The sequence below is a fragment of the Peromyscus leucopus genome, chromosome 6, assembly GCF_004664715.2.
Source record: "Peromyscus leucopus breed LL Stock chromosome 6, UCI_PerLeu_2.1, whole genome shotgun sequence".
Classification (NCBI taxonomy): domain Eukaryota; kingdom Metazoa; phylum Chordata; class Mammalia; order Rodentia; family Cricetidae; genus Peromyscus; species Peromyscus leucopus.
In genome coordinates, this window is record NC_051068.1 from 83,450,807 (window position 1) to 83,467,528 (window position 16,722).

Sequence of the window (16,722 nt, forward strand, 5' to 3'; positions counted from 1 at the left end):
TTTTGGTGACAAAGTGGGATTGAAGTGGATTACTATGGGGCACAGATACGGAGATGTGGGCAACTCATTTCAAATCCGCTAGGAATGAAGCGAGAGTGGAGACATTTACGGCTGCATCCAACCGAGGACACGACATGGGGAAGATTTTGCTTAAACATATGCAGGAAAGCTAAGCACGCTTCAGTACGAATGGGGAAAAACAGTGTAGGGACCAAGTGACCATCTGGGTGGATATATGAGTAATGGTGCCAGAGAATACCGATCTCTGGGAATGTCAGAAACAATAGAGCCCAGACCATAACTAGGGATTGGACCTGGACAGAAGGGATCACCTCTCATCATGAGGTAAAGAATGAAATTGAATGTAAACCAAGATGTCAGCCGACAATTCTTTATTGCCCTGAATTGTTCCAAGGAGAATTTCATATAAAACACAGCATTCCTTGGCACATAGTAGGTACTCAAATAAGTGTTAGCTGAATACTTGCTTATTTAAATCTGCTATAAATATTACAAAAAGCCTCTACAGCTTCATGTAAGAAAAGAGCTGCATCCAGTGACTGACTGATATCCTGATGAAGACACACATGTATTTAATACATGTGAAAATGTATACACATGCCCACACAGCACATACACATGAGAAAATGCATTCCTTATATGGAATGGAAGAAAATTTATAAACTATGCATGTAATCAGAGGTTAATATCCAAAACATATAAAGAACTCACAACTCAATAATAGCAACATTAAAAAAAATCTTGATTAAAAATGGGCTAAAGACTTGAATAATCATTTCTCAAAAATGTTTGTACAATTGGCTAACAAGTTTATGAAGAGGTGCTCACCACTCATATCAGAGAATCATACATATATACACAAATGAGATGATACCCACACTAACTAAAGTGGCTGTTATTAAATAGTTAAAATATAACAAATACTGATAAGGATGTAGAAAAAAAGAGAACTCTGGTATATATACATAGTTTTGGTAAAGCCATTATAAAAAAAGAGTATGGAGGTTCCTCAAAAAGTTAAAAATAGAACCATGACATGACCCAGCAACCATACATATCTTTGGGTATGTATCCAAAGCAGATGGAATCAGGGCTCTTTGGTTTGGTTTGTTAGTTTTTTGGTTTTTGAAGTTAGGGTCTTGCTGTGTAGCCCAGGCTGGGCCTTGCACTCATAATCCTCTTGTCTCAGGTTTCCGAGTGCTGGATTATGGACAAGTGCGGTCACAATGGCTTGAAATTAGTATTTTCAAGAGACACCTGCAATCCATGTTTGTTCCAGCATTGTTCACAATAGCCAAGATTTGGAAACAACCCATGTGTCCATCAACAGACGAAAGAATGAAGAAAATGTCACAGATACACACACACACACACACACACACACACCACACACACACTGCATTTTCTTTTAAAGGAAGGATATTTACCCATTAGTAATGTGGCCTAGAGGATATTATGCTAGGTGAAAATATCAACAAGAAAGAAAAATACTGTACATTACTTTCATGTGCAATCGAAAAAACTGTCAAATTCATTGAAGAAAATGAATTTATTTTTCTGTAACTATAAGCTCCATTTAGCATCACTTCCACACTTTCTAGACAGAACAATATAGGTATATATGATGCATAAAAATGCAATAGGAAAAAAATCCAGAATAATCTAAGGAAAGGTCCCACACTGGAAGTTTGGGAATATATATCACAGTCTAGGAAAACTTAATAAAAGAAAAACTAAACAAAAAATCCCAAATTCAATAAGGTAAAAACCATGGAAGGATATAGGAAATGAAAATCCACTTATGGGCTATGGCATTCTGAGAAAGGGAAAACCATGCAGATCATGAAGGGGCCAGAGGCTGGAGGGAAGGAGAACGGGTGAGCAGCTGGGCACAAGGCTATTGAAGCAGTGAGCTATTCCACAGGTGTGACAGTGGATAGCATTACACATGTGAAAATCCAAAGGATGGACTCCACCAACTGTGGATCCCAACGCAAACGATGGGCTGTGGGCGGGAATTTGCCTGCCTATGCAGGTGCGTCAACTGGGATGAGCGTAATGTATTCTGGAGGGAACAGCAGAGGATGTTCTGTCCCGTGGAGACTAGAGGCCACATGACAAATGTCTGTGCCTTCTGCTACTTTGCTGGGAAACTGAAAAATGATGAAGTACAAAGGTAACATGTACAAGAGGCAATGGGATGTGCTGTAAGGCATTTTCTCAGTTAGAGATAAATGGGGGAGGGCCTAGCCCATGGTGGGCGGTGCTATCTCTGGGCTGGTGGTCCTGGGTTCTACAAGAAAGCAGGCTGAGGAAGCCACGGGAAGCAAGCCAGTAAGCAGCACTCCTCATGGCCTCTGCATCAGCTCCTGCCTCCAGGTCTCTGCCCTGTTTGAGTTCCTGTCCTGACTTCCTTCAGTGATGAACAGCAATGTGGAAGTGTAAGCCAAATAAACCCTTTCCTCCCCAACTTGTTGTTTTGGTCATGGTGTTTCATCACAGCAACAGAAACCCAAGACATGGCTGTCTACTGTGAGTCCAGCTAGGTACATGCTTGAAAGGGCAAAATAAGGAAGAAAGTAAGCATGTTAGTGGTTGAAGTGGGAAGCAGAGCTGACATTTTTAAAGCAGTGAAACTATCCTGCAGGTTACTAAAATGGTGGGTCCATGTCATCGTATACTACACAACACCAACGTGAATGCTGATGGACTATGAACCTTGGATGACCATGGTGTGTAAATGCAGACCGCTGATTCTCAGTAACAAATGTACCACTGTGCTGGGTGCTAAAAGCAGGGAAGCTATGTGGGCGAGGGACAGGGGGTATAGGGGAACTTTGTACTTTCTACTCAAGCTTGCTCTAAAAAGAAAATCTATTAATGAAATGGCTATAAGTAAGACCCTCAGAAAAGCCATAAAGGAAATCCGAGAGCTGAGAGGTAGAAATGGGGAGTAGGTTCCACGGAGGCCCAAACAGTCAAGTTTCAAGAAGTTGGTAATTACCACAGCTCTGGTTAGAGTGCAAATGAGAAAACATTGACTATGTTAATGATTGATATTGGGAAAGTCAGTTTCAGTCATGTGGTGGGACAGACCTGGACACTACAGGGTTGAGAGGAGAAAAGGAATGAGAAAGGTCATATAGATTATTTTCTTTTCCAGAAAGTTTGGATTGGTATTGTATATAGTAGAGAAGCAGGGAGTTGGGTATGGTTAGAGGGAGAGGTATGGGGAAGTGGGAAGGGATAGGAGGAGGTACATTCCTTCCTCTGAAATGAGTTAAAAGACTTCTGCTCATGATGGTCAGTCTGAGGGCAAAGTGTGAGACCAAGAAAGAAGCTCAAATAACAAAATGCAAGACCTCCTCGGAAGACAAGGCCTATGTGGCCTCCCTTTGCAGCTCCAGAGGGAACTGGAGGAATTGCCTTGGATGACATGGGCCTGAGGTAGGACACACAGAAGCGTTTCATTTTCCACTGGGAATCTTAAGGACTACAGCTCTGACTATACCTTTCACCCATGCAAGTCCCAGAAAGAGACAGTGAAAGTCCGCATCACCTCTTCTGCTGGTCCCTTCTCAGTGTCCATTTGCTTGGTGCTGTTCTCCTTCCCAACTTACTCTGCCATTTAACCGCCCCACCACCACCACCAGGGTTAGACAAGCTCTCACATTCCCGACCTCCTGACCTCACTCATTGGCTGACCGAAACCTGGTAGCTTCCTGATGACACTATTGGCATTGTGCACCTACAGGGAGGCGATGTACATTCCCCCTCCTCCCCGTCTTCCTCTGGTTGAGAGGCAGCTTGTTCCTAAATCCCTTGCCGCTTGCAAGCTCTAAGTCTTTTTTTTCAAGCCAGGCTTAAGACCTGGAGGCATGAGGTACCTAGATATGTCACACTCTTGTAGCTCACATCACAGAAATCCCTTTCCACCCCAACCTCTGCCTACTTCAACACCATGAGAAGAACCCTCATATTCTGCGTTCAGAGTTCTTTGCCTACTCAACCTTCACACACTTCAGCAACACTCATATTCTGGACCAAGCCAATTCTTGACTACGGTTCTACTGAAGTAACGTCAAGTGTTAATGTTCTGTTCTCTAACTGGGTATGATGGCTCATGCCTGTAATTCCTGTACGTAGGAGATGGGTGCAAAGAATCAGGAGTTTGAGGCCAAGCTGGACTACTGAAGACCCTGTGGCAGTTTGAATAAGAATGCCATTCCCCCACCCCATAGGCTCATGTATTTGAAGGTTTGGTCATCAGGAAGTGGCATTATTTGAAAGGATTAGGTGGTAGGGATGGAGCAGGTGTGGACTTGTTGGAGGAAATGTGTCACTGGGGGTAGGCTTTGAAGTTTCGAGGGCCCAAGCCAGGCCTAGTGTCTCTCTCGTCCTGCTGCCTGCAGGTCAGGAGGTAGAACTGTCAGCTCCTTCTCCTGTACCAGGTCTGCCTGCATGCTGCCATGCTCCCTGCCATGAGGATAATGGACAAAACCTATGAAGGACTAACCCTCTGAAACTGTAAGCCAGCCCCAGTTAAATGCTTTCTTTTATAAGAGTTGCCATGGCCATAGCGTCTCTTCACAGCAATGGAACATTGACTAAGACAGACCCCATCTCAAACAATCAAAAATAAAAATAAAATAATATTCCACTCTCTGAGCACAACCTTTGGCCCTTCAACTCAAGGACTACACATCATTCTTTGTACACGTTTTCCTCGGAGACCACTGAAGCCTCCATTCTGCAACCTTGCTCGTTACCTGATTTACCTTCCCGGCCTGACTTCCTTCCTTATACATGTGGAATTCTGAGACTAAATTCTAAATCCTGTGCTTATCTTAGTTACCTTGCCTCTTGATTTCTCCATCTATCCATAAACTTCTAAACTCGAACCACCCCTTCCGCCCATTCTCTCTTAGCTCACATGTGCGCTGGAGAAAACCACATGAATATGCGTGTTGCTATTGTTGAAATTCATATTTGAAATTGCAGGCAGGCCTTTTGGACTTGGTCAATTTCCTCTCCGATTCCTTGTGGAAAATTTTCTAACCTTTATTATAGCCTCTCTCTCTCTCTCTCTCTCTCTCTCTCTCTCTCTCTCTCTCTCAACTATCTATCTATCTACCTTTCTTTCTTTCTCCCTACCTATCTACCTATCTATCATTTATCACTGTACCTTTACTTTTCTGTTTTTGAAACAAGGTCTCATTATGTAGCCCCAGCTGGCCTTGAACTCATGATTCTGCTGCATCTGCCTCTGCTGAGATTATGTGGCTGTGCTACCACATGCTGCTTCCTTTCTAGATCACTACTGAAAAACAAAGGTGGTCCTTCAGATAAGCAGTCTTTTCCATTTCAGCCCCAAACCAACCTCCTGCTCCACATAAGTCATTCCTCTGCTTCTGGCTCCCCGGGATGCAGAGCAGGCTCAGGTCTATACCCCTCGATATGACTACTTCTTTCCCCTCTTCATGTGGCAGCAGTGACACACTGGACAGCAGCTGGACTTGGAGAAAAAAACTTTAAAAACAAGGCCTGGAGGTGGACACCTGTAACCCTGACGTGGGACGGCTGAAGCAACAGTATCAAAAGTTCAAGGTCATCCCTGGCTACACAGCAAGTTTGAGGCCAGCCTGGGCTATTGGAGACTGCCTGGGAGGGGGTGGGGAAGAGGAGAAGCAAAAAGAGAAACAAAGAAAAGGTAAGAACTTTGCTGAGGATTTTTCTTCCACGACATTGTCCTTGACTCTTTCCCAACTTCCAAAAGAAAAAGTCAGTAAATACTTCCTCCTCCCTGCTTGTTCCTGCATCTATTTTTATTATTGCAAAACTGATCCTGGGTGTCAATTTCTCAAAAAGGCAATTAAAGGATCCAAAGGTGGCCAATGACTGGTACAGACAAAAACCTTCAGGAATTCTGTGAGAAGAAATCATAGTGTATAGTGGGGGAAGGTTTTTATTCAGACAACAGATAACGAACTTGTTCAGGGCAGAACGCGTTCAGGGCAGAGTTGATACAGGAGCGGACGGTGAGAGAGAAACAAGGAGAGGGCTGAGGACTGTGGTGGATGTAAAACGGGGGGGGGGGGGGGGGGGCTCGGACCTAGACTGTGAAGGACGCCTGGAGATTCGTTCAAATGAAATGAAAGCGGGGATGTGGGAAAGGACAGCGTACCAAGGACACCGAATGCATGGCTATTTGGCTAATACAAACATGTGAAAGGATGGTGTAGGAAGAAGAGCGCTGAGAAACAAAGCAAAAAACGTAACCACAGACTCTTGGAGTTGCCAAAGTCTCGGGAATCATGGAGTCTGACAATGGTCTTTAAAAAGACTCATTCCTGGGGCTAGAGAGATGGCTCTGCCATTAGAAGTGTGACTGTCCCCCCAGAGGACGTGAGGTTGGTTCCCAGCAGCCAAACAGGGTGGCTCACACCTGACTGTAACTCTAGCTTCAGGAGATCTGATACCTTAGGCTCCCATGGGCACCTGTACTCCTGAGCTACCCACACTCAGACACACACGTAATTTAAAATAAATCAATGCTGGAGAGAGAGCTCACCAAGTAAGAGCACTTGCCGCTCTTCCAGAGGACCCATGTTTGGTTCTCAGCACCCACATGGCGGCGGCTCACAATTGTCTGTAACTCCAGTTCTGAGGGCTCTGATGCCCCCCCTCCCCCCACCCCCAGCCTCTGCAGGTAAAATGCTAACACATGGGGCACATAAGAGCACATATGTACATGCAAGCAAAACACTCATACACATAAGATAGACTAAATACATATTAAAAAAATAAATCTTAAAAAATAAAACCACCAATCTTGACAAATGGACAAGGCCATTTAACTGTTAGTTGTACAGGGGTAGCTTTTCTTCTGTTGCACTCTTTCAGGTGTTGAAAATTTCTCATCCCTTGATATCGGCCCTCCTATTTATTTATCTTACTTGAGTTATTTATTGCTAGGTACAGGGATACCCAGCAAAGACGCCATTTCCCAGCTTTCCCTGCAATCAGACATGTTTCAGCTCAGGTCTACGGACTGTGAACAGAAGGGTTCTCTCCCGTTTCCTCATTCTCATGGCTGGGATGAGGATGCAGGGTGAGCCAGTCTCCAGGGATGTGATTTTACCCTGAGAGCAGCAATATAAAACGAGTCCAGGTACCTGACAGGTTGACAGGGCAGAACCACAAGACCACCCAGACTTTGCATGAGAGAGAAACCTGTTTTGTATAAGCCACTTATCTTCAAAACTCTGCATTACAGCACCTGACGTTTCCTAAGCCATCTCTATTAAAGTGATTTTGCAAGAATGAAACAAAAACAAGAGGGTAAAATATACACAAGTACACATACACCATTTTAGTTTTTGAAGATATTGAGACTAACCCAAGACCTTGATAATTAACAGTGTTCCAGATTCCTCAGCATCCAGTATCTTCTCTGGGTGTCTATTCAGTAGTGTCCTCTGAAGGCCAATGCCCTAAAATGAACCTGATTCGTTCTGAGACAAGGGCTTGCTGTGCAGAGTAGGCTGCCTCCGGGTGGTGATCACCTCACCTTTTATAGAGCCCACATAGACATGAGGTCATGCAGTGTCCGTCTTTCTGCTCTTGGTTTTTCTAACTTAGCATGATGTCTTCGAGGCTCATCTGCCCTGTCACAAACAATAGAATTTCTTTGTTTTTGAAGATGGAACAAAAATTCATCAATATGCCACATTTCTTTTATCCAGTCACCTGCTTGTGGACACTTACATTGTTTCAATGTCTTGGCTACTAAGTACAGGTATCTGTTCAACATATTGCTTTTATTACATTGGGATATATACTCAGAAGAAGGACTGTTGGGTTCAGGGCATAAAAAAAATCTCCAACTTCTAGTTGGAGAACATTTGAAAACACTGATTACTTTTGGTTACTTTGTGTAGTGGTTTGAAAGAAAATGGTCCCCAAAGGGAGTGGCACTATTAGGAGGTGTTGCCTTCTCGGAGTGGGCATGGTTTTGTTGGAGAAAGTGTGTTACTGTGGACGTGGGCTTTGATGTCTCATATATATGCTCAAGATACCTCCCAGTATCTCAGTTCACTTCCTGTTGCCTGCAAGATGTAGAACTCTCAGCTACTTCTCCAGGACTATGTCTTCCTTCATGCCGTCATGCCCCCACCACGATGATAATGAACTAAACCTCTGAAAATGTAAGCCACTCCATTAAATGTTTTCTTTTATAAGAGTTGCTGTGGTCATGGTGTCTCTTCACATCAATAGAAAACCTAACAAGACTGAAGTTAGGACCAGGAGTGGGATATTGCTGTGAAAGGCCTGAGCATGTTTGAGTTTGGAGGAATTTGTACTTTGGTGCTTTGGGTTAGGAAAGCAGTGGAATGGTTTAAGCACTGCTTAATGGGCCATGCTAGTAGGAGCATGGAAGACCTTGGGGCTGAGAGTGATTTGAACTGTGGAGGGCTGGCTCAAGAGGTCCAGAGGAAAAGAATTTTAGTATGCTGCCTAGAGATCATTCTTGTGATATTGGTAAAGAAAGTGGCTGATTTTCTGCCCTTGTCCAAAGAGTCTGCTGCCTGAGAATAAAGTGAAGAGATTTGGATTAATTCTGTTGGCAGAGGGAATCTCAAAACAGTCTAGTACAGATTCTGTTTTGTGGTTACTACTGTTGATACTTACAAAGATTTATAATAAAAAGGAGTAAGCTGAGCAAGGACAAAGGAGCACTAGGGAGTGGAATAGAGCTAACCCCTATGTTCAAGGAGATAAACGGATTAAGAAATGGAATAAAGGGAGCGGTGACCTCAGGGCAAGATCCCATCCAGCTAAGTTTCCAACTTGTAAAAAGGAATTAAAGAAAGGCTTAGAACTGGGTGTGGTGGTGCACACCTTTAATCCCAGCACTCAGAAGGCAGAGGCTGGCAGATCTCTGAGTTTGAGGCCAGCCTGGTCTAAAGATCAAGTTCAAGGACAGCCAAGCTCAGGCAGTGAAGTAACAATCCAAGACGGAAAGCTGGTGAAGATGTAATTGAAGGAGAGGGCCATGTTCCAGCCCCAGCCAGCAGCAGAACTTGGCAGCTTCAGCCATGCGGTTTTGGCTTCGGAGTCCAAGAGTGACTAAGCAAAGCCACTGAAGCCAGGCATGTGTCAGGGGTGTCCCTGAACGGAAGCCTAGAGAGGTCATTGTGTCACGCTGTGAAGGTGAAGCCTGGATTGCCTTGGAGACCCTAAGATGTTAGAGATGCCAGGGCTGTGGGACACCTGCCAAGGAGAGCTGCTAACAGGGAGTGGAACCAGCCCAAGAGAGAGAAGTGTGCTGCAGTCAACAAAGCTGAAAGGAGTTGGAGATCTGAAGAGCACTTTGACATCAGACACGGAGATGCAGAGTTTGAAGTTTTCCCAGCTGGTTTTTGGTCTTGCTTTGGTCAAGTATTTCCTTACTATACTCTGTTACCTATGTTTTGGAATGGTAATGTATATCCTGAGCCATTATGTTTTGGAAATATGTGATCTGCTTTTTGATTTTGATTTTATAGGGGATTACAGTTAAGAGGTTGCACAAATCTCAGAAGAGATGGTTGAACTTTGGACTTTAAAACATTGTTGAGACTGTGATAGACGAAGGGGACTTTTGAAGTTGGACTGAATGCATTTTTGCATTATGATATGGCTATAAGCTTTTGGGGGCCAGGGAGTGGAATGTGGTGGTTTGAAAGAAAATGATCCCCAAGGGGAGTGGCACTATTAGGAGGTGTGGTCTTCTTGGTGTAGGTGTGGTCTTATTGGAGGAAGTGTGTCACTGTAGAGGCAGGCTTTGAGGTCTCATATATGCTTAAGATACCACTCAGTGTCTCAGTTCACTTCCTGTTGCCTACAAGATGTATGGCTCTCAGCTACTTCTCCAGTACCAGGTCTGCCTGCACACTGACATGTTCCACCATGATGATAATGGACTAAATCTCTGAAAATGTAAGCCACTCCATTAAATGTTTCCTTTTATAAGAGTTGCTGTGGTCATGGTGTCTCTTCACAGCAGTTGAAACCCTAACTAAGACACTTTGTGATCTCAGCGTGGAAGAGGAGTTTGAAAATAAAACAAAAACATTAACCATATTTGGTGGCACATACCTTTAATCCCAATACTTGGGAGGCAGAGGCAGGGGGGTCTCTGTGATTTCTAGGCCAGGCTAGTCTATATAGTGAGTTCAAAGCCAGTCAGAACTACATAGTGAGACCCCATCTCAAAAAACAAACCAAACCAAACAATAAATATTGGCCATTTTTAAATATTTGCTGCGCTTTCTCACCTTAAAAGTCAGCTTAATGCAATGAAAGGAAGGCTGGTAATATTTGTCAAAGAGCTTAAAAATTCAATAATGCCATATCTAAATAACAATCTTAAATAATAACAGATGTGTACTATATTAGTTACAAAGATGTTTACAATAGTTTATAAAGTTGTTAATAAAAAGGAAAGAGGAAAATTACTTCAGAGGGGTCTAGTTCATTCATTGCAATTAATATAATAGAATAATATGTAGCTATTTGAAATATTTTGTAGTTGAGTATTTAATGACTGAAAGATTAACTGAAAATATATTAGGTACAGCATGATCTCATTTTGGTTCAAAAAGATCAGTGGCCAGGCCTTTAAATACAGCATTTGGGAGGCAGAGGCATCTTGGAGGCCAGCCTGGTCTACATATTGTGTTCCAGGCCTGTCAGAATTACATGGTGAGACCCTTCTTATAAATAAACAAGTAAATAGGGCTGGAGAGGTGGCTCAGAGGTTGAGAGCACTGACTGCTCTTCCAGAGGTCCTCAGTTCAATTCCCAGCAACCACATGGTGGCTCACAACCATCTGTAATGAGATCTGGTGCCCTCTTCTGGCCTGCAGTCATACATGCTGTATACATAATAAATAAATAAATCTTTAAAAAAAAATAAAAAAATAAACAAGTAAATAAATACCGTGACCATTATGGAGGGGATAGTGTGTGTGCATGCACATGTGTGTGTGCATGTGTGCGTGCATGTGTAAGAACCAATGGAGGCTAGGTTATATACCAAAATATTAATAATGATGGTAAGCTTTGCATGGTTTATTTATGGGCAATATTTGCTATTTCTGCTTCTCTAAGTTTTCCAGTATGAAAACATTTTTACTTTTTCAGTAAGGCAAAAATTAACTAAAAAGTTCACAATGTGCAGTGAATTAAAACCTTGAAAACAAAGATGTTCTCTGGCAAAAAGAAAAAAGAAATCCCTTTAGCTTGTTTACAAAGTCAGAGATCCAATACACAGATGTGCTCACTAGCTTCCCGGACACTCCCTGAGTTCACATGGGTTTTTTCCACAAGCTCATGTGAAACTTGGAAACTTACTTAGTTACCAACACAAACACATACAATACACATGCACACATATGAAGACAAGGCAAACTGAGAAATCATAGGTATGTAGAGAAATTTCCTTCCCATCATTTCTTTGGTTAAAAAGACCATAATTAAACATGTCCTTACAACCCCAATAAGTTTTAAAAGTGATTTACATGCTTTACTAAGGAGTGTTCTGGAAAGACTCAAATAATACAATGTTCTGTTTTTGTGGAATGTCTTCAAAAACAATTTATTAGGCAGCTACTTGGCTTCAGTTGAGTGGACCGCTGTAACAGTGCATTATATTTTCAAACGCTTTGCTAACCGTGGTGAGATCTAACCACTTGCCCTAATCATTTTATTATTCAAGATGAAGACCTTCATGTTCTTCTTAACTTTTTACTGATTAAACCTTCACAGGAGAATCTAGGTCTTTCGAAAATTCATTTTCACTAATCATCTATAAATGGACAAAACAGTGTATGGAAATTCTATGGGAATATCAACAGGCTTGTACAGCCCCAAGAATATAAGAAAGCCACATACCAAAATAACTGTGTCTTTGATCGGTTGTGAGGCCCACTTCATCTTAGATGTTCTACGTTAAGCACACAACTTAACTCTTCATATCTTCTATAGCAGTGGTTCCCAACCTTCCTAATGCTGCCACCCTTGAATACAGTTCCTCATGTGGTGGTGACCCCCAACCATAAAATTATTTCATTGCTACTTTGTAACTGTAATTTTGCTACTGTCATGAATCATAAATGTAAATATCTGATATTCAGAATATCTGATATGTGATCCCTGTGGGGGGGTCAAGACCCACAGGTTGAGAACCGCTGCTCTACAGCCACGTACAATGCCCCCCCCACCAAACCCAAAGGGCATTTCTTCAATTTCCTTACTTCTGTCAATGGCAATGGTGCAAGGCATCGGCCACTGCATCGCCCACCACCTCTCCGTTACTGGACATGAAAAGCCTGCGTCCAGGGTCTCACTAGACCCAGGTTATTTTCACAACCTCTCATTGTCTCCCTGTCTCTATCTATCGGCACTTGAATCCAAACAGCAGCAGGCTGCCAGCCAGCTTAAATTCCACTTTAATCACATTACAGCGCCGTGCAAGAATCCTGGACTGAATTCTATCCTTCGAGCAGGGAAATCAAACCCTAGGATGTCACTCAAAGCCCCTTTCTGATATTGCCTTCTGCTTCTGTTCATGTGAGCTCTGCCCTCAGGCTGAGGCAGCACCAACTCTATCAATGGCTTGCTCAGGCTGTCCTCCCACCTCACTCTCTCCTCAGTGCAAATTCACCCTCCTGGCACCTTCAGCTGGACCACTAATGCATACTTCAGCAAACATCACAGCTGTAAATAAAAGCCCTTTTCTTTCTGAAACGCACAGAGCAGCTGAGCCATTGATTAAGCAGTAAGCCATATATATGTCTCCTACTGTCCAGCAAGCAAACATCTATGATCTAATTTCGCTAATTAGAGGCAATTCCCTCATGGATCCTTGTATTTGCTTTGCTTCTCACATCCCTAGACAGAGAGCTAGAAATCTGCTAAGTGCTTAAGTGATATTTGGGGAGCTATGAGTCATCTGCACGTTTAGGTTTTGAACAAAGCCAAGCTGTGTGTGTGTGTGTGTGTGTGTGTGTGTGTGTGTGTGTGTGTGTTTGCTGTGTAACTTCTGTGAGTCCACCAAGACTCTTTTCTGACAGTACAGATATTATTAGACCATGCTTAGGGGTTGGGGATTCCTTAGAATGCATTGGACTCAGCATACATCTGTAGTCCTTGCTGAAGACGTCATAGTTCCTAGGTGCACCGTAGAATCAGCTCCTCACAGCCTCTCTAGCATCCGACTGTGGTGATGTGCCGTCCGACAGGGAAGCTCACTGGGTGGAATGAGCACTGGTGGTTTAGGCAAATGCCCTCTGCTTAGTGGGACTAAAACTCGAGGCTCTCAGAGGCATTTAGCATGAACCACGTGGTTCATACCAACAGTCTGAGTACAGTAAGCCATGCTCCTCATCCAGGCAAGGAGACCACGACACTAATCAAAGGCAGTCTTGTCAGCAGGCCTTTCAAGGTGGCGGTCTTGAGCCTGCTTTAACTCTTCTACACAGAAGTCATTTCAGTGCTATGGGAGAAATGTTAGTGCCAATCATTTCTGCTTCATAAAGGTCCCCTGGAATAATTTTTTAAATTAAAATACAACATTTAGAGGTGTGTTGTCTACACTGGCATGTGCTATTAGGTGCTACATAAGTCTGACATTTCAGGTTTTCTATTTCTCCTTGTGAAGGAAGGTACCTTTTTTAAAATTGGTGAGTGACTGTGTGTGTGTGTGTGTGTGTGTGTGTGCGCGCGCGCGCGCGCGCGCGCGCGCAAGTGCATGTCTATCAGTGTGCATACTCAAGCTTATGTGTGCATGTGTGTTTTAAGGCTGTCTCGTGTAGTCCAGGTTAGCCTCCTTCTGCTTCTGTCTCAAGTTCTGGGACTGAGGTCTGCACCACTGTAGCTGGCTCAAGTCAACGCATTGGTAGTTAGGATAAAGGAATTGGTAGAACGTCTAAATAAACAGACGTTCTTCATCACTGAACGCCAACGTACTGCAGCGTTTCAGGGGCAATGTCCTATGAAACCCTTATGACAATCTCAAATCACTGACTATTTCAGTTTTTCAGATTTTAGCTGCGCCCACCCAAGCAAGCCCAGGAAGTGTTACCACAGCAGAACTGAGATCTACTTGGACCCACCTCATTCCAAGCCCTTGGCTCTCAGCTTTACACGCTACCTCGCTGCACAGCTTCAAAAGCACGTGTTCCTGATCACAAGCCTTCTCGTCAGACTACACTTTTTTTTTTTTTTTTTTTTTTTTTTAGTTAGAGCTAGTAGGAGCACTATTAACCTTATTTCTCTTGATAACGCCAGATTTTAGCTGGAGGAAGGGTTTGTTTAACACCGGGCTACTTGGCTTTTCTTTTTTAAAATTTTTGTTTTTTCCTGCTGAGGATAAATCCAGTCATAGCCCTCACATCTGAAATGACTAGAAGCTGCCTTCAGAAACTCGTCAGCAGCACACAGCTTTTCCCTTTGTCTGGCTGGCATCATTCTGTTTGAAGCTAGACCTGGACCAGAATCTTGGCATTACTTGACCAGATAGGAGGGGATCTCTGGAAGGTAGGTTTCCCAAGATTGGATCCATTTACTGGCAAAATAAGAACCTCCACCTCACAGTCCCGCTTAGGGTAGTAAACAAGAAAGTGTGTTTAAAAGACCCAGTGGATTAGTTTACCAGGAAAAAGAGAAAAAAAAAAGTCTGTTTTTGATGACTAACTGGCTTGGGAGAAAAAGCAAGCCAAATCAACAAACACTCCAGGCAGAAAAGGAGGCAGAAGAGAAAGAAGGTGTAGGCCCGGGTTCTGACCACCAGGTGTCAGCACTGGGCCAGAAGCCCAAGTTGACTGCTCCACGTTGGGGGAGGGGGGATAAGAACCCTGCACGAAAACTTGGTCTCGGCCTCAGGGTGAGGCTGTCACTTGACCCCGACATGACGTTCAGGATTGGCCTAGGCTTTTCCACTCCAAGAGCTAGTACTATATATATTGCTTTTGTACAGCTCTCTGACAGGAGTGTAAAAATGGTTGTATCATAACCATGCAGCTGAATGCCTACAGGTTTGTCAACACAGTTGAATATTAAAAATTAACCTTAGTGGATTTTTTGGGGGGGGGTAATTTTTGTAAGAGAAATTTCACACATCTGTTCATTAGGCAATGAGGCGTTTTCTGGCTTCCATAGGTTTCATTATTGCCACAGAGGGCAATTTTCTGGTTTCCATCCCACAACCCATTGACATTATTTCCTTTAGATTATTAATGGGACAGCAGATAAAAGGAATAGTTTCAGTGTAAAAATTAAGTATATACAGATGGAATATAGACATGGACTATTAGCCCTTCTCCTTGACTTTAAGAACTTAAAAGTTCATTCTAAAACTCCTTCCAGTTTTCTGTCTTCTTGTAGAGAAAAATACCTAAAGGATAAACCTATCACTCTGTAAACTGCCTTTAAATTACTCAAGGAATCCTGCCCCACATGGCTGCATTCTGTCACCGCTGAAGGATTCTCCCACAGTGCCTAGGGGCTCATTTCAAAATGAGGACAGGGTCTGGGCTCTCTTAGTTCTAAGTCCTCCACTCTGAAACGCACCGGCGGCCACTAGAAGATGGGTCATTGAGACGATCAGCGCATCAAACGGAGACGAAGCTCTTAGGCGAGCCAAAGACTACAGCCTTGTCTGCCAGGAACCCTTGACTCAAGTCAAGCCCGACCAGGCGTATCCCAAGCCCTATGCTGGCCTGGCCACCCGAAGTCACAGTAGAGTCACAGGAATTAATGTCAACCGCAGACGGTTCCGAGTGGGCGCTCTTGGAAGGGGGAACCGTTTGGGTCATTTTTGCTGCTCAAAGCTTCAAGTCCTGGTTTGTATTTTGCAAACATGGGAATGTCTTCAGAGAAACCAGAAGCATCCTCCCTCCCATGGTCTCCATCATCACTCCCATTCCTGGAGAACTGGGAGGAGAGCAGGCACCAGGGGCCACCTGGAGCAGGAGCGCCAACCAGACCAACCCACTGCGAACCACTTGGTGCGGTTCGTTCGATGCCCCGACCGATTTCAGACTCGTCCCCGGAGGACGATGAGCTCACAGGGCTGGCAGCTCGGCAGAGCAAAGGGGCCAAGCAAGGAGAGGGATGCTGGCGGTGCAACAAGCCCCTGCCGGCGGGAGGGCGCGGGCGAGCAGCTCGAGAGCCCCCGCTTACCTGGAGGACTCCGCGGTGAAGCTGCCGCCGTCCAGCAGCCGCATCTTGCAGAAGAGGACCCCGTTGACGAAGGGCACCGAGGAGAGCTCGTCGAGCTCGAAGTCCACCTTAAACTTAAACTTCTTCTTCTTCATCATCGTGATGGCCAGGCGGCGGCGGCGGCGAGCGGGCTGCGCGGACGGGCGCCGCCGCCTCAGCTCGGCCGAGCCTCGGATCCGCCCAGCCCCATGGCCGGGGCCGCGAGCAGCGCTTGGGGGCGCGGCCGGGGGGCGCCGCGAGCCGGCGGGAGCCGGGGCCGCCTGTCGCGGCAGCCCGGGCCGGAGCGCACCGGCGGCTGCAGCGCGGACCCCGGCCGCCCGCGAGGAGCGGTCGCCTTGCAGCTCGCCCGCCCGCCCGGGGAGGGAGTGGGCGCCCTTTCGGTGCCGCCGCCACCGCCCGTCTGATTGCGAGCAGGGAGAGGCGCCTCGGGAAGAA

At 44.7% G+C, this 16,722-nt stretch overlaps 1 protein-coding gene across 1 annotated transcript in view; it reads right to left on the bottom strand.

Moving 5' to 3' along the window:
• The window catches only part of Fam102b (family with sequence similarity 102 member B), a 54,174-nt gene extending 37,690 nt beyond the window's left edge, over positions 1-16,484 (bottom strand). The window contains exon 1 of the mRNA XM_028879330.2: positions 16,249-16,484. Coding sequence (XP_028735163.1) covers positions 16,249-16,385 — 137 coding nt within the window. The 5' untranslated portion in view covers positions 16,386-16,484. The remainder of the gene's footprint in view (positions 1-16,248) is intronic.
• Positions 16,485-16,722: the final 238 nt, after the last annotated feature.